The sequence below is a fragment of the Carettochelys insculpta genome, chromosome 1, assembly GCF_033958435.1.
Source record: "Carettochelys insculpta isolate YL-2023 chromosome 1, ASM3395843v1, whole genome shotgun sequence".
NCBI classification, from domain to species: domain Eukaryota; kingdom Metazoa; phylum Chordata; order Testudines; family Carettochelyidae; genus Carettochelys; species Carettochelys insculpta.
This window is the reverse complement of record NC_134137.1, coordinates 17306872-17333158: the sequence shown is the minus strand read 5'-3', so window position 1 is coordinate 17333158 and position 26287 is coordinate 17306872. Positions and strand designations below refer to the sequence as shown.

The 26287-nt window shown below is 47.2% G+C and overlaps 1 protein-coding gene across 1 annotated transcript; it reads right to left on the bottom strand.

Annotated features, from left to right (window-relative positions):
- Window positions 1–4368: 4368 nt before the first annotated feature.
- Window positions 4369–22148, bottom strand: KLHL35 (kelch like family member 35). Its single transcript, XM_074979641.1, has 6 exons — window positions 21259–22148; window positions 15497–15681; window positions 12130–12248; window positions 9065–9253; window positions 6208–6396; window positions 4369–4557 (listed from the first exon to the last, which is right to left on the bottom strand). Exons 1-6 carry the CDS (start codon window positions 22146–22148, stop codon window positions 4369–4371), a joined length of 1761 nt encoding a protein of 586 aa, XP_074835742.1.
- Between the last annotated feature and the right edge of the window lie 4139 nt (window positions 22149–26287).

Sequence of the window (26287 nt, the reverse complement as noted above, 5' to 3'; positions counted from 1 at the left end):
CAGAATCCTCTCATAGAGCCTGATGATGCAAGGTGCTGGGCGCTCTTCATTTCCATAATCTTCAGTGCCTAGTAGCCTCTTATGGGGTCTCTCTCGCTCTCACACACATACATTGGTTTGCACATTTGCGAAGTATAAAGGCTGCTCTGCACACAAACCCTGAAACACCAGAACAGCTGGAGGGATTGATTCAGGAGGAAAGGGTCAGCAAATTAAATATATCCATCTGGGCCAAATGTCAAAGAGATGGGAGGTGGAAACAGACAGAGAGGAAAACAGCCCATGTACATTTGAAGGGGGCTTAATAACAAGGAGGGAAGAAGATTATTCAAGATACAAAGGGGTAGACATAGGAGTAATGTGATCAGCTTGGAGAAATTCTACAGCGTGTGTTACGCAGGAGACTAGAGGATCATAATGGTCCCTCCTGGTCTTAACAGATATGGCACAGAATGAGACTATATCGACATGATCACTTTTGTCAGCCAGGGGTTTGAAAAAAGATACACTCCTGACTGACACATGTTTCACTGACAGAAGGAGCCCTGTGGACAGTGCTGTGCTGGAAAGGAGAACTCTCCTGCCAACGTCACTACTGCAGCTCATTAGGGGTGGTTTAATTATGCTGATGGAAGAGCTCTCTCCTGCAGACAGGAAGTGGCTACATGCAAGACCTGATACAGCCACTGTGCCGTTGTAACATCTGCAGCATTTCATAGCCTAACACTTAGTGTGTGCATGGATTTGGTCTCAATTTCACTATTTCAGCTGGGGTGCAACCAGTGGCATTGCAAAAAATTACAGTGAGGGTGCTGAGAGTCATTGATCCACATTGTAAACCCTACATATGATGGAAAACACTTCAAGTCCAGGGGTGCTGCTGCACATTTCCATGGACGCACACCCCTTGTTCCATTGTCAATGGGTTTGACTCCTTAATGGAATAGTTCTATCAATACAACTCCTCGTGTGGTTACAGTTATGTCACCATGTCCTCTTTCCTCCTGCAAGAAACCACCCTGGTATCACTATGCCAGTATAACTGCATCCACACTAAAGATGTGTCACATTGCTTACCCTGATATAGTTAAAATGGTACAGTGTGTGTTTGTGTTGACAAGCATTGCAGAAAGTTTCAGGGTGAAACTATACCAGTAGTGGAGACTGTGGATGAGACTCCAGTGGTGAGGTCTCCACTCTTTCCCTCAAGAGTCATTGACTGTACAAAAGGGAAGGAAGGCACTCAGGCCAGGTAATAGCTGAAATAATCTATAACAAATCCACCTTTTCCCTTTCTTATGAGATTAGGAGGCTATTTTAAGAGCAGGTTAGATGGACACCTATCAGGGATGGTCTAGATGGTGCTTGGTCCTGCCATGAGGGCAGGGGACTGGACTTGATGACCTCTCGAGGTCCCTTCCAGTTCTAGTGTTCCATGATTCTATGACTGGCAGACATTTCGGACATCTTACCTTCTCTCTCCAGTGAGGCTTGGCTGCCAGGGTTTACAGCTGGCCTTGTTGATTAAAATGCCCTTCTGAATGAAAGCGACAGAGACCTTGTTTCTCACAGGAGGAAAGATTACAAAGTCAGCTAATGGGCACAAAGAAAAGAGCAGGGACGTTTGACAAAGCAGATGCAGTTAAATGATTCTGTGATGAGAGTCCTGGGTGATGTTCCAAGTATCTGAGCAACTCCTCAGAGCTAGCACATACTACTGAGAGTGGGGAAACAGTGAGGGTGAGGGAGGGGAAGGAAAAAAGTCAAAATAACAGACTGTGACAGAACACATGCCCTCTGTGAACAGAAGATGATCACAGCTCGGTCATGCAGGTCGTACCTTCACTGAAAGCCAGCTGGTGGGATGACAGTCGTATAACTGACACATGCAGCTTATCCTGCCGTGAAATTCATAGTGCAGATATGATTCCAGATCTTACTACCAGGTAGCCAGGAAAGATGAGCACTGTACGCTTGTCTGCGGTTGGCTTCACCTGATGGCAAAAACTACAGAGCCTTGTCTCCACTAGGATTTTACAGGAGCAAAACACACAGGTGTCAACCTGCTATAAAAACACAACTCTTTTGGGCAGTGACAAAACAGGCTCGGAGAACAGGGATTTGCCTCAGAAGCAAGCTGTGTGGCTGCTTTCATCACTTAGCTGGGTAGTGGACAGAAAATTAAGACTACAGTAAAATCCATGGACAGGGAATTCAAACACAATCAGGGACAGGGTTCCCAGACTTTCTGACACTGTCCAGCCTGTTTTTCAATCAAAACACCAAGACACCCTCTCTAGCACTAATCTCGAGGGCAAAGAAGCTGTTTTTTACAGCCTGCAGTCATCTGGAAGCAAGTCACCCATCTCCTCCACTCCCTTCAGAGCCCTCCCTTGGACTTGGGATGGTCTTGGATCAGTTAGATTTGTCTTCCTGCTATGACCTGTGTGAAGCAGATTAGGCGGCTCAGATCTAGTTCAAGGACACCCCTATGAGTCACCCCTTTGGCAAGGCCAGCAGACAGTGCTGAACAAGCATGGAGAATAAACAACTTTCTTACTCCCACAAGATACCCTCCAAGTCCCTAGTTCACTCACAACACAGGAGGAGGCCTGGCCTGACAGTTAAGATGTCATGTTGGATGACAGAAGAAGGTTCAATTCCCAGCTCTGCCACAGATTTTCTGTGTGATCCTGGGCAGGTCACTTGCTCTCTGTGCCTCACTAGTAAAATGGGGAGAATGGCTGCAAGCTCTCAGGGGCAGGAACTATTTCTTACCCTGTTGTGCAGCTCCTACATTTGTATTACAAAAACAACCACAGCATTGAACTGGAAGCTTGCACTGCCGCTGCCCATGCTGTATGCGTTCTGTATGACAGCAGTCCCACATGACAAGCATCCAAAAACAGTGATCCAGTCGCCTGTCGCTATGAAAAGGGACCTGCCTCTGATCAATGACGTGGTCCATTTATAGCCTTCAAACCAGACCAGGCACATGCGGAAGTAAGTATAAGTAATGTGACACACACCATACTTCAGTGCTTCTAACAGGAACAGCAGGAGCCACTGTAAGACCTATTATCATTGGCCCATCAAGGGTCAGCATTGCCTAATCAGAAACCATCCATTCCAGCTGTGGGTTAGAGACATGGCCTAAAACAATTGTTCTCTGAAGAAATGGCATGATGGGGCTCCAAGCTGGTCATCTCAGGAGCTTTGTGCTGACTCTGGGAGGGAGCGCAGTGCCGGGCAACCTATGGCCTGAGCAGGGAGGGGGGCCCAGGGAAAACAACAATTTCCAACAAGTTGGCTAAACCTAGAGCTGGAGCAGAAGATTAAAATGTGGCGGGGGGGTTGGGGTAGATTTTGTCAAAAGGCCAGCAGAGAATCCTTCCAGAGGAATCTAGTCCAAAGTCAGGCCCAGGTGCCTAAAGTCAATGGGACCAACCATCAGAGTATCAGCTCTGGATGTATGACAGCTGCTTTCTTGGCTGACTCTAGGAACAGAACCAGGGCCGTCTACAGCTAAAAGGACAAATCTCTGCAGTGTGAGCTAAGAGCCATGTTCACCAGCCAGGGCTGTAATTCATCATGTTCTCTGCGGATTGGGATCAGAGAAAGAACTCGCACACGCTGACCTCAGGGGCTAGAGAAGTAGCGGTGAGCGTTTGCACCAGGACTGTAGCAGCTGCATGCCCTATCCACACGGTTTTTGTCCCTCCTCTTCTCTGGGATATTTCTAGTAAAAGTCAAGGACAGGTCACAGGCTTCCATGAATTTTCGTGTACTGCCCATGACCTGTCCCTGACTTTTCCTAAAAATACCTGTGACAGAATCTGAACCGTACCGATGAGTCACACATGTAGACGCCTGCAGAATTCAGGGCCTCTGGTTGTAATTAATTGGGCTACTGGAATCTGTAGTGAAACCCTTCTTGTCTTAAGCAGATACCGGATAGGCCTAAGATAATTAAAACTCATTAAATAGGAGCCGGTACCTTGCAGACACTTAAAACTGGTGAGTTTTACAAAAGACCTGTTGGAGGGTATGGTCTTAGCACAGCGTTCCCTGCTCTGCGTGTTATGCACCCCCCACGTCCCTTCATCCCCAGCATAAAACAGCATTCACCACCACCAAAAACAACGAGAGCAATCATGGCTGTGAACATTAAATAACCCACTCACCCCAGCCTTCACTCTAGCTGGTGTCTCAAAGTCACAGCAGGCCTGCATTGGTCACCTATCATTGCTCTTTCACAAGGACTGGCACAGATCAATAATGAACAAGATGGAGGGTCATTTGTTGGCACTCCAGGGAGCTGCCTTCTCCAGGGCGATTCCTCCTGGGCAGGGGAAGGGAGTGGAAGGTTCATGGGCTGACACGTTGGAGAATGGTAACGCACCCGTGATAACTGGTGCAGCGCTGCAATGGGGGCTGCTGCGCCACATGCCCCGTCACTGGGTCAAAGGTGAAAGCTTTGTCAGTGCCTTCCCCGTTCTCGTCCCGGCCACCCAGGATGTAGATCTTCCCACTGCACACCGTCACGCCGCAGCTCTCCTGTGGGCAGTGAGGAGGAAAGGAGGGACAGGTGAGGGCATCTCTCCCAGCTTCATGCAACAGGGCTCAAAGGGAAGACTGAACAAGAGCACAGTGGGGACCATGCTCTAGTCTCAGCTGACTCATCTCTGTCCTCTACAGTTGGGTGATGATGTATCTAATGGTGGGGGGGAGGAGGAATAAACAGAGAACAAGTGGTGTAGGGCACAGATGTTGTGAGCCCCTTGGGACCAGGAGGGGAGGTTTCTGGGCGATGCTCGTAGATTTTTTTGGACGTCTAGACAGCAAACACAGGAGATCCTGCTTGAACTGCATGATGTGATCTTTGCTGTTCTGTCCTGTGCCTCTCAAAACTAGCAGGTGCTCAAGAATTGCACAATAAGGCAAACTGTCACCCCAGCATGAAACTGACTGCACTTCTGGCTTAATCATGCAAGCTGCTGAGTAGAGCTGATTGAAAAAGGTTGAAAGGGTTTTGTTTGTTTAGCAGAAATACATATTTTTGAATTTCTTACCAAATTTTCAATAATGAAAACATCTGACTTTTTTTAATTTAAATAAAAATTGTTCGAGCTTTTCTCTTTTTTCCCTCCAGCCCAAAAAAAAAATGAATTTTTGTCTTTTCAGAAATGAAATTTTTATCATAACTGAAATAATTTTACTAGAGTTGTCATTTAATTGCAGTCAACTCATGCAATTAACTAAAAAAATTAATCGCTATTCAAAAATGAATCACCATTTTAATCGTACTGTTAAAAACAGAATACCAGTTGAAATTTATTAAATTTTGGATGGTTTTCTACATTTTCCAACCTGTTGGTTTCAGCTACAACCCAGAATATGAAGTCAGCAGTGCTCACTTTATATTACTATTTTTATTACAACTGTTTGCAATGTAAGAACAATAAAATAAATAGTATTTTTATATTCACCTCATACAAATATTGTAGTACAATTTCTTTTTTTGGGAAAGTGCAGCTTACAAAAGTAGGTTCTTTCATTACACAACTGCACTCAAAAATAATGTAAAACTTTCAATCTTCAACTCCATTCAGTCTTACCTCTTGTTCAGCCAATCACTAAGACAAACATGTTTGTTTACATGTATGGGAGATAAGGCCGCTTGCTTTTTATTTACAACCTCACCCGAAGGTGAGATCAGGGGTTTGCACGTTGCACTGCACTTTTCTAGCCATCATTGCAAGGTATTTATTTGCCAGATATACTAAAACAGTCATATGTCCCTTCATGCTTTGACTGCCATTCCAGAAGACATGAACCCAGGCTGATGATTAATTTTTTCAATCACTTGACAGCCCTAAATTTTACCAAATAGAAAATTTGGTCTCCCTCCTACCCCACATCACTGAAAAATCAGAAAATGTTGACCAAAATGAAAACTAGCATTCTGGATGAAAAGCCATCTTTCATTTAAAAATATATGTATTGCCGAAACATTTTAACCACCTCTGGTGTGGAGCAGTGATTATTTACGTGCTTGAATTTAAGCATGTACCGAAGTGCTCAATGGAGTTACAATGAGCACCTTTAGAACCATACCTATAATGGTCTATAAATATTCTTGTGCTCACTGAGACTACCTGGAAAATGAGGAGACAACAGAAGCTTCTTAATGAAGTTTCTCCTTACCAGAGGTCCTGGAAGAGAGGCTACTTCTCTCCAGATATCTTTCCTGGGATTATAGCTGAAGATTTTACTCAGGAGTCCACCCACAACATAAATCATGTTGTCCAAGGAGACAGCATTAATGCATCTCTGATAGAAGGGGGCAGGAGACAGGAATGTCCATTTATTCTCCTCCGGATTATAGCACTGGACCTGGGGGGAGAAGCAGAAAACTGGCTACTGAAACACAGACTCCCGTGGTATCCTTGCTTAGGCAAAATCCTAGCAACTAAAACCCAACACACTTGGACCGCACAGTCCCTTTGAGCCACCCACTGCTGTGCATCTGTCATAAAATGAATAAATGGGAGAAGGTGCTTTTTCCTGTGGACCGAGATCAGGACTTGGGAGTCAGGACACCTGTTTTCTGGCTGGTATCTGACTTTGGGCAAGTCACTTAGGCCTAGATGTTTAAAGGCACTGAGGTGCCTAACTCCCCATGAAACCATCAGGAGTTAGGTGCCTGAATACCTTTAAGAATGTGGCCCTTAGACTGCTGTTCTTTCAGAAGTATCTAAAATTTTGAGTTTCTGGGGACCCAACTGGCTGCCTTAAATTGCCCAGTTTTGAGAGGTACACAGCATCTGCACCTCCAAAAGAGTTCAAAGGGTGCTGTGAGCCCTCGTCACATTTGAATAACAAATCAGACCTGAAAGCATTAAGTTCGCCACCTACACAAGACCCGCAAAGTCAGGAGATGTTTAAAAATGGAGGCATCTGCCAGGGCAATGCCCCACTGTGTAAAATGGGAGTGGCATCTGCTTCATACAGTGAGGCAGGGTTGCCAACCATCAGTAAATTTATGGACAGTCTGTAAAAAATTAGCCTAAATCGGACATGTCCATAAAGCCCACAAAAAAACTCAGGTGTCTGTAAATTTCGTAAAAGTGCAATAAAATTTCCAAAAACAGCAATTATTCTATAGCAATTAATTTTTTTCTGTGCTTCTTCAGCCATTTTACTGTGAAGCAGCAGAAATTGGATGTTTTAGTTGTTCATTTAGCTCAATGGTTGAGGTGACGTAACGCGAATCACGTGATCCACGCAATGTTCTCATCTACATTATCCCACTGAGTTAATGTCAGCACATTGGCAACATGACTAGCTAAAGAAAAGTGAGTTACACTGAATATTGTTCTTGTGAGGTAGGAATGACAATGATTACTTTTCACTTTTGGCCAATTATGTCCATAACAAATTTGTCTATCCATACATTTTTCACATTTTGTCTGTAAATGAAATTTCTGTGGGTTGGCAACCCTGCAGAGAGGAGGCGTGTGTGTGTGTGTGTGTGTGTGCGTGTGTGTGTGCGTGTGTCCATTAGTTATACATTTGTGAAGTGAACTGAAGGGAAAAGTCCTGAATATTTCTGCTTATTGTAACAGTTAACGGAAGAGTGCTGCAGCAGGCTATCTGGTGTGTAAAGGCCTTCCCCAGTCAGATAATCTCCAGGGAATAAGCAGTGTGATTGTCTGAACCACCCTAAACAAGCCCATAAGTGGCTGTGTGTCACTGAGGCTATTTCTACACTGAGGTTGGACATCCGCAGCTGGCCCACACCACCAGACTTGGACTCGAGCTGTTTAATTGCAGTGTACATGGGGCCAAACATCACCTCACCTCGCAGGGTGCTAGAACTCAGGCCGTAGACTGACCCAAAACATCCACACTGTAGTTAAACACCCCTCAGCCAGAGCCCCCATCCAGCTGGGGAATTTTGATTGCCCGGAAGATGTGCCCTGAGAAAGCCAAGCCTCTGGGGTGTTACAGGCAGAGAGGGCCTTGTCTGTTTGAATTGGGGTTTGGATGGGGGTTAGTTTTATATGCTGATAGCACCATGGCTCTCTCCACTCCCACAGGTATGTTCACTGGCAATGGGTGGGGCTGCACAGGGGGGCACATACCCCCTACATCACCCCCCAAACTCAATGTGAGCACCACACCACATCTGACAAGTATGAGGGAAGTCCTGTCTCTGCCCCACAGCCGAAAGCATTGCTCCTAGGCTGCGCCCCTCCAGGGGAAGAGGGGACTGCCCCAAACCCACGGGGGAAGCGATGGGTGGGGGTGTGTCAGGGGCAGGAGAGGGCAGGGATTCAGAGGCCTCTCCCCTCTCTTCCCCCAGCCCCAGGGACTGCCACAGGAGCCTGCCTCCCTTCTGACATTCTCCTTCCCAGCTTCACCGCTTGCGGGCTTTGCTAATGAGTAGGGCTGCCACCCCTCCGGGATGGGCCTGAAGGCTCCTGGACCCGGTGACTGTTGAAAACAATCCAGGAGATTTCAATACTAATTGTAAGGAAATGACATTATGAGAGGTAGGGGGGAAAAGCCTCTTGCAATAGCGTCAGTCTGAGGTGGCAATCCTTCTAAAGCCTGGATCAGGCTTCGCCTGAGAAGTCATCAGCCACAGGTGAGGCTGGGCCCAGCTCTCCTTAATGAACCAGACTGTGAGATAGCCCCACATGGCATGGAACTGTATGTATATGCTACAGGAGCGGGGACTGTTTGTACAGCACCTGGCGCAACGGGGCCCTGCCTCATGACCAACTGTTCTAGGCATGACTGCAATCTAAACACACAAGAATAACCATCTGTAATGTGCTCAGTGCTGTAAATATCATCCCCATCTCACAGACAGAGATATTGATGAAGAAAATGTGAGTGATTTGCCCAAGGGTACACATTAAGCAAGGAATGAAACCCAGGAGACTTGACTTCTACTCTTCTGCTCTAACCATTAGGAAGCTCTCCCCTACTATAAGTGCCATCTCAACCAAAGCAAACTCCCCTTTATCCCCACCCTGCCCTGGGGCCACTGTACCTTGTCTGTGTTGGCGCTGTCATCCAGAGCACCCCCGATCACGTACAGCTTGTTCACACAGGGGACCACAGCCGCCGAGCTCACCGCTTCCAGCAGAGGGGCAACAAGAGACCAGCTGTTGGAGAAGGGGTCGTAGCATTCCACACTGGCCAGGCGATAAAAGCCGTCAAACCCCCCCACTGCGTAGAGCTGCCACGGAAGGAGCAGAGTAAGTCAGTAGAAGTCATGCTGGGAGCGGGGTGGGGACAGAATACGACGCCTCGTTTTGCACATAACGATCCTGAAGGGGCCGATGCAAAAGACAAACAGCTGAGGGGCAAAGAGACCTCTGAGGAGGGGCTAGAGGCCTGGGATCACCCGATGCTAATTACTCCACAGGCCCATGGTAGCAAGGATTAGCTGATTGCAGCAGGACTGACGACCACGGTAGACCCCAAGGCAAGATGGGGGGGGGCCCGGTTCCACGGCTCCGGAAGGGGCAGGCACAAGGGCAAAGGGGCGTGGCCTAGGGCAGTCAACCCTTAGTACCTCCCAGACAGAGGAGCTGGCTCCCCACAGCTGAGTGATGCTGGTGCAGCATTTTATAGGGGCCCAGCGCTATGGCCGACACCGCTGCCAAAGAGCTCTGAGCCCCTTCGAAACACCAGGCCCTCGGGCAACTGTGCCCTTTGCCCCCTCCCCCAGAGGTCGGTGGACCTTGTTGACTGCCTTGTGAAGAGCAGCAAGAAGCTCCCTAGACAGGGAGTCACTCAGAGAAACCAAAACTGAGCACCACGACTGCTGGGCATAAGTAGGCTCCAGTAGAAAACCCAGTCTATATGGAAAAGCCCATCCCCTGCTAAGTGGGGAGGCCCAGAGCATAGATTTCATGGGCCTTTGGGAACGTCCACATGGAATATTTGTTAGTGTCATAAATCCAGCCCAAAGGAAGGGTGTTGGTGACCTGGAGAAGAATTTCTCTCTGGAGTTCTGAAGGAACCTGGAAGAAGGGAAACTGAGGCAGGTACTGTAGCATCACCCCTAGCCACAAAGGGGCAGACAAGAGGTGAGCTGGCTTGTTACTGTGTGACTGAGGGCCAGCAAGACAGAGGAGAAACCCACAGCTTGAACTCCATAAGGTAACAGAGAGGTAGCCGTGTTCATCTATATTCTATCAAAACACAGAAGCAGTCCAGTAGCACTTTAAAGACTAACAGAATAATTTATTAGGCAGTGAGCTTTCATGGGACAGACCCACTTCTTCAGAACATAAAAGCTCACGAAAGCTCACCTCCTAATAAATTGTTTTGTTCGTCTTTAAACTGCTACTGGACTGCTCTTTTGTTTTCATAAGGTAAGCAAGAGGATGTCCAAGGGCACACAAAGCTCTAATCACCACATGGCTCTGTCTCCTCTGGTCCTATATTTTATCGTTGCAAGTATCAGATTTTATATTAGACCATTTAAGCCACTACACAACAATGATCTTGTTATTGAACTTTGATGGAAGCAGAATTACTCCCTATGTCATGATAACCAAATGGAGTGAATGAATTCCTACTGCCAACTCTATTATCAGAGAGATGGAAAAACCATAGAAATGTAGGACTGGAAGGGACCTCGAGAGGTCACCATGTCCAGCCCCCCTGCGCTGGGGCAGGACCAAGTAATCCTTTACGGGTATTTGTCCCACCCTGTTCTTAAAATCCTTCAAAGATGGGGTTCCACAACTGCCCTTTGAAGCCTAATCCAGAGTTTAACCACTCACATAGTTAGAAGAGTTTTTCCTAATATCTAATCTAAATGTTTCTTTTTGCAGACTAAGCCCCTTACTACATACCCTACCTCCACTGGAAGTGGAGAACAATTGATCACTATCCGCCATATGACAGCCCTCAGTATCTTTGGAGACAGGTCCACCCTTTCTTTTCTCAAGACTATACACATCCCTCTTTTTTTTAAAAAAAAAATCTTTTCTCCTAGTTCAGGATTTCCAGCCCTTTTATCATTCCTGTTGTTCTCCTCTGGACTCTAATTTATCCATGTCTTTCCTAAAGTGTGGCACTCAGAACCAGTTGGTCACACTGCACTAGTTGAGGCGTCACGAGCAGCGTGGAGTAGCGTGGTACAATGAACTCCTGCATTTTACACAACACTCCTGATAACACATCCCGGCATATTTGCCTTTATTTTTTTTTTTTGGCAGTGGCATCACATTATTTGCTCTCATTTAAAAGAGAAGACTGAGAGGGTACATGAAAGCTGTTTCTGAGTGCCTAAAAGAGGGTTAGAAGGAGGAGAGAGAAAAATTGTTGTCCTTGGCTTCTGAGGACAGGACAAGAAGCAATGGGCTTAAATGGCAGCAAGGGAGGTTTAGGTTGGACATTAGGAAAAACTTCCTAACTGTAAGGGTGGTTGAACTCTGGAATAAATTGCCTAGGGAGGTTGTGGAATCTCCATTACTTGAGATATTTAAGAGCAGGTTACCTAGATATCTATCGGGGATGGTCTGGACGGTGCTTGGTCCTGCCAAGAAGACAAGGGACTGGACTCGATGAGCTCTTGAGGTCCCTTCCAGTTCTAGTGTTCTGTGATCCCACGAAATTGTTATTCACAATAACTTCCAGATCCTTTTTAGTTCTACTACAACTAGCCAGTTGTCCCTGGAATGTTGGAGGCATATTGTCCTGTTATTATGCTCCCTATCAACTTCCTGAAGGAAAGCTCTAAAGAGGACAGTGAGAAAATGTTCTCAGTGGTGTCAGATAGCGGAACAAGGAGCAATGGTCTGAAGTTAAAGAGGTAGATGTGTAGGTTGGATATTAGGAAAAACTACTTCACCAGGAGTGTGGTGAAGCACTGGAATGCATTGCCTAGAGAGGTGGTAGATTCTCCATCCCTAGGGACCTCTGAAGGCCATCTAGTCCAGCCCCCTGCTTCAACAACCCCAGCTAAGTCATCCCAGCCAGGACCTTGTGAAGCTGGGACTTAATAACCTCTTGGGATGGAGAATCCACCACTTCTCTAGGCAACACATTCCAGTGCTTCACAGCCTCGTGGTGCAATAGTATTTGCTAAGTACATACCTTGCCCTGAAGAGTTGCCATCTTGTGTCTCCATCTCCCCTTGTGCAGACAGGCAACTTTGATCCAGACATTCAGCTGGGAGCTCAGGACCCAAACATCGCTGCTGTTGATGTGCCCCCCTGGAAGACAGACAGAGACACCCCCATAGGATCAAAGAGAGAGCCGGTACCACCACCACCTTCGAACTGATAGGCAGTGCAGCAGCTTAGTGTAAATGACAAACAACACTACCGTGCATTGATTTAGCTCCTGTTGCAAGGATCTGGCTTGTAACGGCAGAAGGTGGAGAAGGAGAAGAAAGAAAAGTCCAAGGGCTCCAGGAGAAGTAAGACACATGCCTATTATCTTGGTGGTGAACCTTGGATACTACTAGATAGACCCTGTGTCAAAGCCAGTCTGGAATTCCTATATGTGGTCCCTGGGGCATGGACAGCATCTCCTGGTGTTTCCCATGAAGCACTAAGCATGCTTTGCGTGCGCTCAAACAAGGAAAGATGCTCTGATGTTCCAGTGAGGGGTGCACATGTAGGGCCCATCTACACTTACATGAAGATCGACACCCCAGAGGTCCATCTCTGGGGTTTGAGTCAATGTGTTTAGTAGGCCACGTGCTAAATTGAACTTTGAGGGCACTGGAGTGTGTTGCCTAGAGAGGTGGTGGTTAACTCTGGTACTGCTTGCAGTCACAAGGAGTAAGGGAAGTTGATAGGAAAGTTTCTACCATTCACCTCCCGCAGTGGGGCCATGCCAGACATTTGACTTGAGGTACGTTGACTCTAGCTACACGAGTCTCCTAGCGCTGGGGGATATTTCATCACTAGCACCATACCAGCACTTTGCATGTTATTACTGCACAAACACTACATCTAAAAGGGCAGGCAGACAGCAGCTCTTCTCTTAACTGTGCCCAGTTTCTGTAATTAAACCAGCAACTTCACACAAACAGAATAGTGGAGGAATAAATGACAGGACCGTCAGCATATTAGTGACAGCTGGGGAGACCCTCCAAAGGCAAGTGATACAGTGACTGGCCACTGTGAATGATGTAGGTTGCACTCCCTTGCATCAGGCCAGACGCTCCCGTTTGGCCAGTTCAGAAGGCTGGCCAGCAGGAAAGTGCTGCTGAGGAAGAGGCCTTTGGGGAAAAGCTAGGGAGCAGAAGTGAGAGGAATGTCTACACAGGGGGGTGGAAAAACGGCCAGTGGAAACAAATCTCCAAGCCCAGGTCAGTTGAGCTCATGGGGCTTATGTGATGGAGCTAAAAGTGTCCGTGCAGCTGTCTGGGCTTGGGAAATATCCACATTGTTCTTTCTAGACCTGCAGTGCAGGCTCTGAGACTCCCTGCCACAGAGGTTTGTTCTATTTCCTGCTGTGTTGGTGTGCTGTCCATGCTTGGGAGAGTGCTGAAGGCAAGAGGGGTTTTCTGGCTGGCGTCCCTAAGCCAGAGAGCCAGGGCCAGAGGGCAGAAGGCAGGAGAGCAGCAGGAGGAGTTACCTGCTGGCTCTGAGCTGGAGGCTCAGGGATGTAGGAACCATTCCAGAGCTGAAGAGCTGGACACAAGGTAACTGTGAGAGGGCCGGGGGACGAAGGGAGGGTCCCAGCAGAGAGGCTGGGGGATTCCTGGTGTGAAGAGGAGTATGGCACTCCAGCTGGAAGGGCTGGGGGGGTGTTCCCTTGGTGCACAGGCAGAAGCAGAGTACATTGGGAGTTTCTGGAGCCATGCCAATGGAAGCCAGTACCACGCTGAGGGATGCTGGGGTTGTATGTTGCAGGCACAGTTTTGGAGTATGCTGGGGGAATCCTGGACTAGGGTTGTGGAACTCCATGTACACGAGTCACATAAAAATTATTTCTCCAAGAGCTTTATTTCTAACTAGGAAGATACATTGGACTCTTTCTGGGGACTGCACAAGAGGGAAACTGAGACAGGTGTCCCTGTCATGGGGCTGGAGTGTACGCAGGGCAGGCGTGCCCTGTGACCATTCATATCTAAACTGCAGAGCTTAGGTGTGTAAGTGAGCCAGCTGAAATTCAGAGCTGCAAACCTCAGCTGCAACTCTCACAAGAAAAAACATTTCCCACAAAACGCAAGAGGCTTTAGATCGCCAAACCTCAGAGTCCTCAGACCACCCTCCAATCTGGTCTGTGAGAAGTCATCAGCGTCAAGAGGAACTGTCTGTCTTTGGCCACAGCTGCATGTGGGGTCATCTCGTTGGCCCCCAACAGGTGCTCCAAAGTGATTGAGGAGATGTGTATCTAGTGCCAGCTGGGGTTTCCTGATTTTCTCACCTGTTGATGGATGGTGCTGGAGCAGTGTTGCTGAACACAGGTAGCCAAACAGCATTAACAGTGGCACAGCAGTGACAAGAGCTAATGCGATCATGGAATGCAGAAACAGGGGAATCTCACGTTGGAGCAGAGAACCACGGGTGGAATCTTGTGTCCACTTCTGGTGCCCACAGTTCAAGCAGGATGTTGATACATTGGACAGGAGTAAGAAGTCAGGCAGGAGAAGAAAGGACTAGAAACCTGCCTATAATAAAGGTGAAGGAGCTCAGTCTGCTTAGTTTAACAATGAGAAGAATAAAGGACAGTCTGAATAACTACATGGCAGACCAATATTTTACAATGGGCCCTTTGGTCTGGTATATGGCTTGAGCATTGGCCTGCTAAGCCCAAGGTTGTGAGCTCCATCCTTGAGAAGGCCATTTAGGGGTCTGGGACAAACAGATTTAAAAGAAAAAAAATTGTCAGAGGTGGTGCTTTGTCCTGCCAAGAGGACAGGGGGCTGGACTTGATGACCTCCCAAGGTCCCTTCCAGCTCTATGAGGGGTGTGTGTGTGTGTACCACCATATAACACAGTCCAATGAGCGGAAATGGAAGCTACATGACTTCAGACTGAAAACAAGGTGTACATTTTTAATAGTGAGAACTGTGACAGCTTACCAGAGTGGTGGCTTCTCCATCACTGACAATTTGTAAGTCAAGAGTGGATGTTTTTTTATAAGATCTGTGCAAGGAACTATTTGGAGCAAGTTCTCTGGATGGTGTTAAACAGGTGCTCAGATTAGATGATTACAAAGGTCCTTCTGACCTTAACATCTATGAATCTATGGCCAAGCAGTTATATTGGGAATGAATTCTCAGCCACTTGCATTTCCAGCTACATGTTCAAGGAACACTGCTAACCACGGGTGTGTGATAACAGCGAAGAAACGCAGGTCTGCACAACTGCAGGGATGACTTTGTGATAGGTCTCAGATGTGCACATATAACAGATTTGGTCACTCTGCAGCTGGAGAGGCAAATGTTTCTCTGAGACATGCTTGGAGGTGCAGCTACGGGGCTGTGATCTGGGTTTCTCACCTGATATATACACGTCATTCTTCAGGGTGCAGGCTGCAAACTCCGATTTGGTATACCCTGGGACGCTGGATAGTGCAGTCCATTGCCTGCTTTTCGGGTGGTACACATCTGTGAAGGGAAGCTTCAAGAGGCCTTTCTTGTCACACCCACCTATAACCACTATGACCTCTGCCAACTCCATGAACCTAGAATGGGCAACACATGGATAAATATTAAAGCAACAGTCCCAACTTTCTGTTCTACTGTCACATGCCAAGATTTACCCTCCTACTGTATTGTCTGGTAGAAAGCATCAGGAGCCCTACTACCATCAGGAGTCCCATTGGACTAGGCAGTATTCTGTAGTGGATATGGCACTGAAATTAGAATCAGGAGACCCCCCCCCAGCCCCGACCAGGTTCTATTCCCAACGCTGCCACTGACTTTCTGGGTGACCTTGGGCAAGTCACTTCCCCTCAGTTTCTCCTCCCAGCCTTTGTCCATCTTTGCAATGTAGTTTGTAAGCACTTTGGGGCAGGAGTTGGCTTTGTTATAGGCTTGTGCATTGCCCAGCATCTCTTAAATAGAGTCACAGGCAGTGTTCCCTGTAAGCTGAGCACTTGGGCAGCCACCCAGGATTGATTCAGGCATCCCCCAGCTGATTAGCAGAGCACCTACTGCATCCATAGCCAGCAGCATGTGTTTTTATAGGTGGTGCACATCCACATATGCCTTGGTGCACATAACAAAATTTATTCCACATGTGGATGGAAATAGTTAGAGGGAAGAGACCCTGGTCAGAGTTCAATGTGGTGCTCTTGGTGTTTGAAGCTCTCCATTGGATTGGCCCAGCTACCTCAGGTCCCCACTCTGTAAATGGTATGTCTGCTGACATTTATATTGCTTATGAATAAGACTGCTGCCAGCCTCAGGAACGAAACTAGAGACAAAGGAGACCAAGGTTTATTGGCAGTCAGTACATGGCAAACTCCTGGCCAGAAGAGAACAGCATTGACACACTGCAGCTGCAGTATTAGCTAGCAATAAAATAAAAGTTGGAGGAAGGACATTCCGCCCAACAGGTTGACAAGAGGGAGGGTGGCTGGGGCACTGTCTCAGGACTTGCAATAACAATTCCCTCTCTCCACCCCAGCTGATTCCAGGGACCAGCGTCAGAACATGTTACAGCAACGTTCCTCCCAAACGCTCAGGACCAAACACAAGATGTGCCTTTCCAGCTGAGCCCTTCCCCATCAGTGGCCCATACCTGCTGCTTCAGGGAAAAACAGAACAAACTAACCCCCAAATCAAACTGTGCACTGCAACATATAGCAGGTGTCCTCCTGACCCCTGTGGACAATACCCTGCAGGGAGAGTGAGCAAATTCAAACTGGTCTGAGGTAAATGGGATGAAATTCATTGGGGACAAATGCATAAGAACATAAGAACATAAGAATGGCCATACTGGGTCAGACCAAAGGTCCATCCAGCCCAGCATCCCATCTGCCGACGGTGGCCAATGCCAGGTGCCCCAGAGAAGGAGAACAGAAGACAATGATCAAGTGATTTATCACCTGCCATCCATCTCCTGCCCTTGTTCTGAAGGCTAGGGGCACCATACTTTACCCCTGGCTAATAGCCATTTATGGACCTAACCTGCAAAAATTTATCAAGCTCTTTTTTAAACCCTAATAGAGTCCTGGCCTTCACAGCCTCCTCGGGCAAGGAGTTCCACAGGTTGACTGTGCGCTGTGTGAAGAAAAATTTCCTTTTATTAGTTTTGAACCTACTACCCATCAATTTCATTTGGTGTCCCCTAGTTCTTGTATTATGGGAAAAGGTAAATAATTTTTCTATATTCACTTTCTCCACACCATTCATGATTTTATATACCTCTATCATATCGCCCCTCAATCGCCTCTTTTCCAAACTGAAAAGTCCCAGTCTCTCTAGCCTCTCCCCATATGGGACCCGTTCCAAGCCCCTAATCATCTTAGTCGCCCTTTTCTGAACCTTTTCTAATGCCAATATATCTTTTTTGAGGTGAGGAGACCACATCTGCACGCAGTACTCAAGATGTGGGCGTACCATAGTTTTATATAGGGGAAGTATGATATCTTTTGTCTTATTATCGATCCCTTTTTTAATAATTCCTAACATCCTATTTGCCTTACTAACTGCCGCTGCACACTGCGTGGATGTCTTCAGAGAACTATCCACTATAACTCCAAGATCCCTTTCCTGATCTGTCGTAGCTAAGTAGCTATGTCGTAGCTATGCAGAGTACTCCACTCTCGGGAGATGCAATCAGGTGCACACATGCCGTGTGGGAGGAGAAAGTACTGCAGGAAGGGATCTGGGCTTAAAGGCTAAATATGAGTTGTCAAGAGCAAGGCTGGGCAAACTTTTTGATCTGAGGGCCACATTGGGTACAGAAATGGTATAGACAGATAGGGAATGCTGAGGGAGGCTGTATCTCCTTGAATTGCCTGACATGGCCAACCCCTGGCTCATAGCTAACCCCTCCCACTCCCCAGCTCCATGACCTGCCAGGACCTCACCTCCATCTGACCCCCATGCTCCCCACTCCCTGACCATCCCCTCATTCCACCTCCTGATCCCCCAGGGATACATGGCCCCCTATCCAACCCCCAGTCCCTGCCCTTTGACTGCCTCCCCAGGATATCCACCCCCTTATTCACTGCCCCCATCACCCAGTTACACTGTCCAGACAGGGAGCTAAGGCTGCAGGGCTGGGTGAGGGGACAGAAGGGAGGCAGGGCCTAGCCACTCCTGCCCATCACACTGCATGGGAGTTGGCTTAGGCGCCTCCCAGCAGGGCTGTCACAATCCTACTCCCTGGCCGGAGCTCACAGACTGGTCTGACGTATCCGATGGGCCAGATGAAGCCTGTGGGCCATAGTTTGCCCTCTTCTGGTCAATGGTGTAACACTGCATCAGCCTCCCAGGGACTACTGAAAGCAATCCCGGAGATCTGACTGGGATATATTTAAAAACCAACATTCAATCATGTTGGGAAAAAGATCTCCTGGGGTAACTGCCAGTGCAAGTTAGCAACCCTAACCACCATCGCAAAAAAGGGTCATTATTCTGGGCTGTATTAGCAGGAGCCTTGTACGCAAGACAGGAGGAGCAATTCCTCTGTTCCACGCTGCGCTGATTAGACCTCGAGTGGAGTACTGTGTTCATTTCTGGGCATCACATATTTGGAAAGATATGGGAAAGATTGGAGAAGGACGACAAAAATCATCACAGGGCATGTTTTCTAGACCTTTGACAGAAGATTAAGTTACCTGGGGTGGGTAGTCTGGAGAAGAAAAGACTAAGGGGGAGATAATAACTGTTTTAAAGTACATAAAAGGTTATTACAAGGAGGAGGGAGAAATGTGTTCTCCTTAACTTCCAAGGATAGGACAGGAAGTAATGGGCTTAAACCACACCAAGGGAGGTTTAGGTTGGACATTGGGAAATACTTCCTAACTGTCAGGGTGGTTAAAAACGTGAATAAATTGCCTGGGGAGGTTGAATAATTTTAAGAGCAGGTCAGACAAACCGCTGCCAGGGATGGTCTCGGTAGAACTTAGTCCTTCCCTCAGTGCAGGGCACTGGATTGCATGATTTCTTGAGGTCCTCTCCAGGCCTACAGTTCTATGCAAGTAGCCGATCCCCTGAGGCATGAGAGTCACTTACTCAGCCTGTCTACTTACAATGCGATCACTGGCCACGGAATGATCCTGCCTCTTTTTAAATCCCAGTGACTTGTGGCAGTAAATTCCACACACTAACGGCATCCAGCGTGAAACAGCAACCCCTCCCTTAGCCGTCCCTTTGCAGCAGAGCTGAGAGGGGCACTGCAGCTCTGTGGAAGCTGGGTGGCCTAGCAAGCTAAGCTGCAAGCTGGGGATTCTCCAGTTGTATTTCTTGCACCCACACTATGCCGTGGGGACCTATCCACTCAGAATACCGCAGGGCGACTGTCCATAAGCAGTGGCCTAGAACCCACACTGCCCACTGCCCTGGCCCACTGACAGGAGGACAAAGGGGCTTTGTGATTCAAAGGGGCCCAGGGTCCTGGCCACTGCTACTGCAGCCATGATCAGAGCCCTGGGCCTCTTTGAATGCCCACCAGAGCACTGCACCAGAGTGCCAGGTGGTGTGCTCTTGGCAGTGCTAAGTGCTGGCGGGGTCGGGGGGAACAGGCTTGGGCAGCGCTGATGACTGACTGCCCTTGGCCCCACCCCTTCTGCCCTTGGCCCCACCCCTTCCAGGAGCTTGGAGTCAGGCCCCACCACACAATCACCTTGCCCAGGGGTTCACAGAAGCTGTCACCTCCATCGCCGTTGCCTAAAGCTAATGCAAAACAAAAGGGGGGACTGCGGAAGATGTACACTTTTTCTTAACGTCTGATTTTTTCATCCGTTCTTTAGTTAGTGGGGAAATGAGGAGAAAGGAGGGGAAATTTCCAAAAAATGGTGTTGAAAAGCATCCCTCTTTTTTCCACCAAAATTCGACATTTTGGACACATTTGCTCTTAGAAATTTCACTAAAACATTGGGCAGCTCATTCTGAGCCTCTGAAACTCAGGTCGTCCTCTCAGGTAAATGGGGCTAACAACACCAGCCTTCTTTGGAAAGCTTTTCCAGATGTACCAGTGATGAATGGGAGGAGTAAAGAGTTGTATCTGGCACTGGGTTAGTCTAACTTCCTGCATAAAATGAGCTAGAGTACCTCAGCTGGTAACTGGTACATTAACCTGCAGCTCTCGTTTGTGTTACAGCCTATCTTAAAAAAAAAACCTAAACAAACAAACAAGCAAACTAGCCTTGATTTGAAGACTTCAGCTGAAGGAGAATCCACCACAACCTGGGTTAACTTGTTTATGGTTAAATTAGCCTCACCGTTAAATGTGTGTCTTTCCGACACAGATTGTTCTCACTTCAGGTTCCAGCCATTGGATCTCAGGCAGCCTTTTTTTTGCTAGATTAAAGAGCTATCTACTATTAGAAATCTGTTCTGTCTCTAGCAGCAAAGTGCCTGTAGACTAGGACCACACCACCTCTTCACCTTCTCTTGGATAAACTAAACAAACTAAGCCTCGTTAGCGTCTCACCACAAAGGCATGTTTTCCATACCTAGAATCATTCTTGTAGCTCTCATTTTTACCCCTTTCCAACATAAGGAAAGGCAATTTAAGAAGGCATTAACAGAAGGAACCTTATAAGTAACTCATGAGAATTTTTATATAACCTACTACTACTAGCCAATGCTAATGCAGAAGTATTTTCCAACCCAAGACTATTGGCCTAGATAATACTTTGCTATGGAAGTCCTTGCCACTGGATGTTGTGAAGTCCAAGATTATAACAGGATTCAAAATATAGCTAAATAAATTCACAGAAGATAGGTCCATCAACAACTATTAGACTCTGTTTTTCAGATGCTGGGAATAGGGGACAGGGGAGGGATCACATGATGATTAGCTATTCTGTTCATTCCTCTGGGACACTTGGCATTGGCCACTGTTGGAGGACAGGATACTGGGCTAGATAGACCTTTGGTCTGACCCAGTATGGCTGTTCTTATGCTCTTTACTGCAAAGAAGAGACCTATAACCTTCCCTGTTATGTAACTACTGGTGACATATGTTGGGCTGAGTTATACAAGAGGTCAGACTAGGTGATCACAATGGTCCTGTCTGACCTTAATGTCTCGGAATCTGTGACTCAGACATCCGGCTTTAGGAAAATGTTTCCTGGTTTTACCTCCTAGGCCTTGACCGCAGAGAACTGACTTCATTCCCAAGGATATAGTACTTCCGTGCTTCATACAGTAAAGGGATGCACTCCCTGGAGTCCTGGATGAGCTCATCCATTTCGACCTTTTCCAGGAAGTACATGGGATCCAGCAGAGGGAGGCGCACATGCTCAAGGAGATCCTTCAAAGCCCCTTTCCTAGTGGGGGCATCATGCCGTACCCAACGCATCACCGCTTCAAAGACCACTTCCTCCTTGGGCACCACCAGCTGCTCATCTGACAGATACTCAACCAGCTCCTTCACGTTCAGCTCCAGGAACTCCTCATGAGACGACACCTCCACAAAGCCTTCTAGCATGAATCTCTTACTTTTCTCAGCCAGAGAAGCAATGGAGAATGAGTCAGCAAACTTCAGGATGCCCAAGCAGTTGCAGGGGTGAAGTTGGCCTTCGAGGAAGGTGACACATGCATCTGTGAGCTTGGAGATCTGAAGCAGGTCAGACAGCTCTAAGATATCTTCAACATTGTCTTCATGGATTATGATGTTCCCCCCGTACATATAGTCAAGAAGGAGGCTCATAGTGGAGGCAGAGATCTTCTGGATGCTGATGATGTCCTGATGGCCTTCCTTGAGGCTACCACCGAACATGGCCTGGAAGTAGGAGCTGTTGGCTGACAAGGTGGCACGATGGCAGGGGAACTCCTGCCCATCAATGAGGAGCACCACATCCGTAAAGATGCCACTCAGCCGGTAGGAGTTCAGCGTCTGGAGTATTTGCTCAGCATGGCAAGACCCACTGCACAGTTTCATGTGCAGCTTTTCTTTGCTTTTCTCTTGAGTTGCATTTTCAAGGCTGCTTGTTCTATAGCTGGATTCTTCTTTTATCAGATGATGCATCCTGATTTCAGGGAAGGGGCAGAGGGGAAAGAACCATAAACACAATGAAATAGTTGTCAAATCACTGGCAATTAATACCAACTCAAAAGTATTAGCTAAAATTGCCCTTAAGCCCAAAGATGTTATTGCATGCAATCATACCATTGCAACAAATCTGAAGTTCCCTTGGACTTTCCAGCTGTAAACATGATCATAAGTAACTTCACAGCAACATCCAGAATTAGGGCCCTGGTTCAGCAAAGCACTGCCCCACATACTCAGGTTTAAGCACATGCTTATCTCCCACAGAAACAAGTAATGGCCACAATTCACATCCTATTATTCTTAAGGTACAAACCTCCTCTGGTGGTGCTGAAAGGAAGGCTCTTACCTGTACTGCGGAACTCAGGTGAAGGCATCGGCACACATAAGCTGGTTAGGTTATTGTACCATTTTTGTTATTTCTTGATGTATTCAATAATAAAATGCTGTCTCAATTAAATTGCATTGTGATGCTGGCCAGGGGTAGCCAGGGTTGGGACCCCCTTCCTACCAGTTGCCCCTACCATAATGAAATCTCACCTGTGTTTACTCTGGGTCAGATCCCTGATTTCACCAGCCATGGGCAATACAAACTCTCTTCTCAAGGCCTGTGCAGGACCTTCCTTTGTTCACCAATTAGACACAGACAGATCCTGACCCTTAGGCCTTCAGAGCATTTCTCTGGAGCATCCAGTCACCAGACATGGACTATTCACAGAGTAGCTGCTCCCAAAGGAGCAGGACACGCCAGTTTAACAGTTCCATCTCAGATCACTGCTCCATTAATCTCACAGCATTTAGACATACTTATGGTGAAAACAAGTAGAAGCAGTGAACAGATCTGGGTGATAACCCATGTGGAAGTATTGGGAACAAATGGTTACATGTCAAATAAAAATGTGTTCCAGAGACAAGATTTAATCAACAAGATACTGTTGTGTCTGGACAGGGCACCTCTCAGGCCAAGTCCTCATGAGGCAAACACATTGTCAACTTTCATTCTTGGTGAAGGATCCAGGGTGTCCTTTGGCACATGTATATAAATCAAAACAATCTTTAATTTTGGTTCATAAACTGGATGGCACTCTGCTGACTACGCCTTCTGGTAGGGTTCTTCTCTTGTAGATTTCACAATCAGCAGCTGATCTGGTGTGCAAATAGGCATGGCGTGCAACACAGTATGCAAGCAACTGGACTAGGAGCTAAGTGTCGAACCTTCATCTCAAAGGAAAATTCCCAAGGAAGGGCACTTTCTGGTGGCCTGATTTAATCCCAGGTTCTCAACATTTTTCAGTAACTCCTTCAATACTCCTGATATGTACATTTCCGCTGGGTCTACAGGTGCCCCTTCCTTTTGAAAGAGGCATGTTAATGAGCAGGTTTTAAATATGCAAATGAGGCACTGCAATGAATGCGCAGCGCCTCATTAGCATAATGGCAGCCGTGGTGATTCGAAAGTGCGGCTTTTCGAATCGCGCACCACCTGTGGAGATTGGACCTTCCGAAAGTACACCCCCCCCAGTTTTTGAAGGCCCTTCTTCCTATCTGGTGATCGGAAGAAGGGCTTTCGAAAACGGGGGGGGGGGGGTTTCCTTTCGGAAGGTCCCGTTTCCACAGGAGGCGCACGATTCGAAAAGCCGCACTTTCGAATCACCACGGCTGCCATTATGCTAATGAGGTGCTGCATATTCATTGCAGTGCCTCATTAGCATATTTCGAAGCTGCTCATTAACATGCCCCTTTCGAAAGGGAGGGGCACATGTAGACCCAGCCCTCATGATTAGGACACCCAGGGTGTGTCTACACAGAAAAAAGTTATTTTGGACTAATGGCCACTATTTCAAAATAACTTTGCGAGCGGCTACACAAGGCAACTAGTATTTCGAAGTAATTTCAAAATAGTGGATGGTGTGTTTTTTTTTTTAATTTGGTAAACCTCATTCTACAAGGAATAGTGCCTGTTCTGAAGCAGATATTTCAGAATAAGGGCTGGGTAGACGGGGAATAGGAGCTATTTCGATAAGCTATAGTGCATCCAAGGGCTTGAATCCAAAATCCTAGTGCGTCTAGATGCTCTATTTTGAAATAGCTGATCACTATTTTCATATGCATTTTGTGTGTAGATGCGCTATTGCAAAATAAGCTATTCTGGAAAATCTCTTCCGGAACAGCTTATTTCAAAATAACTCTGCTGTGTAGACATAGCCCCAGATGGCTACAGGCTCAGAGATCTCACATACCACACTTTGGTGAATTATCAGCATGTGTATGACCCAGTGTTCCAGGCACATGCATTTTACAGGTGATTTATAAGGAGTGCAAAACCAGTTCCTTAACTTTGGGTTAAGTGAGTCCAAATAAAAGAACAAAAGCTAGAGATACTTACAAGTAAACAGAAGCAAAAACATGCATCCAAAAGCCAAACTACTCTCCCATGTGGAAGCCACAGATCCTGTGTCTTCCAACATCCCACCTGAAATCCCAGTTCCACGGCCATATCTCTTGCCCTCCCAACCAGTGGCAGTGGCGGCTGTGGGGATAACATGAGGAAATGGACTGAGAGCACCAGGCACATTTTTAATGGGGGAACTAACCATCCACCCCCAGTTTCACTCCTGTCCATCTCATGCCTGTGCAGAACACCCGCTGCCACCACCACCAATAACAGTCCACTTTCCGAACAACGCCCATTCCTCCCGTATCGATCCTGTAGCTATCTTGCCATAAACACAAGTGTATCTATATGCACAAAGCCCTGGGAAAGCTAGATCGAACAAAGTCTTGGCCAAACACACCAGTGGGACCAGATTCTCAACTGGCGTAAATCAGCATAGCCCCGTGGAAACCAATGTAGCTGCACCCACATCATGGGACTGGTCCTCAGCTAGTGTATCTACAGACAGCTGTGTCAAGGACCTAGCAGTCTGACTGTTCCACCACTAATGCATATCTCTTGTCAGACCCAAACTGCAAGAGGCTTAGGGGCAAGAGCAATAAAGATGGGATCATTTTTATGGCCCCTCTTTCCCCTTAAAGGGAAGTAATGGGGGTATGAAATGTCAGGGCTGTTCTCTTTTGTCCTCCTCTTTTTACATGTTTCATTAGTTTCCAGTTGCCTTTGAGGGCTTCTTTTCTGCCAAGGCAAGAATCAGCTGCAGTTCACACAGCACTAATTGCAGCTCTGCTCTCTGGTTTCCCATTGTTCCAGTTTGCTCCAACCCTCTTTCTCCTTGTGAGCCCACAGCCTATTTCCTAATGCTAAACACCTGCCCCCGAAGAGATTCATCAACCACTTTCTCCTCCAGCAGCTCCAACCACCCTCGGGCCTTTTAACTGGGCCCTTCATTGCTGCAGGCCCTGTTTCCAAATAAGGGGAGCTTAACAGGGCATTCAAATCCCCTAGCTGGATGCTCTGCTCTGCACTTCAAAGGGTATTTGGGCACCTAATTGCTAACAGAAATGCTCCAGATGGGAATTCAATGCCCAACTCGGACACACGCTTTTGAACTCAAGGCTGGAATAGCCAGAATGATAACTGACTGGCCAAAGAGATGGGCCGGGACCAATTCCCAGGCTCAGCCCTTCCCACCAAGCTGAACCACAGAGCTCAGTCACAGCTTTGTTACATGGATTTATACCAAATCACAGTCACACACAAACACCACACAAGGCTCAATCCCAGGACCCTCAATACTGAAGAGCACTGGAATCAAAACAGCAACTCCATCAGCAGCTTTTAGGAGTGCTGGAACCAGCTACTAAAAGAACATGTGGCTGCAATCTGCAGACAAGAGCTAAACAATAATAGCTTGAGGCATCCATAGTCCTTTACAAAGGATATCAACAATATCCGCATTTTGCACAAGTGGAAACTGAGGCACAGAGAAAGGCAGGGACTTTCCCACATCCCCACTTAGGCCAACATGACAGAGCAGAGAATAGAACTCAGGTTTCCTGACCAATAGTCTCGTGCTCTATCAACTAAGAAGTACAATCTCCCTTGCTAGTTGTATTAATTTATTGTACAGGAAATAGTAATGGGTCTAAATATCTCCTACATTGTTTTAGTCAGGCCTGTAGTTGGGTGGATGGGGGTGCAAAGAACCCCATGTCCAGTT

Coding starts and splice junctions, on each gene's coding strand:
- KLHL35 (XM_074979641.1), bottom strand. CDS start 22,148: ATGCATCATCTGATAAAAGAAGAATCCAGCTATAGAACAAGCAGCCTT. Junction 6,397..9,064: donor ACAGCGCCAACACAGACAAG/GTACAGTGGCCC, acceptor TTCTCCCCCCAG/GTCCAGTGCTATAATCCGGA. Junction 4,558..6,207: donor CCTCTCTTCCAGGACCTCTG/GTAAGGAGAAAC, acceptor CACTGCCCACAG/GAGAGCTGCGGCGTGACGGT.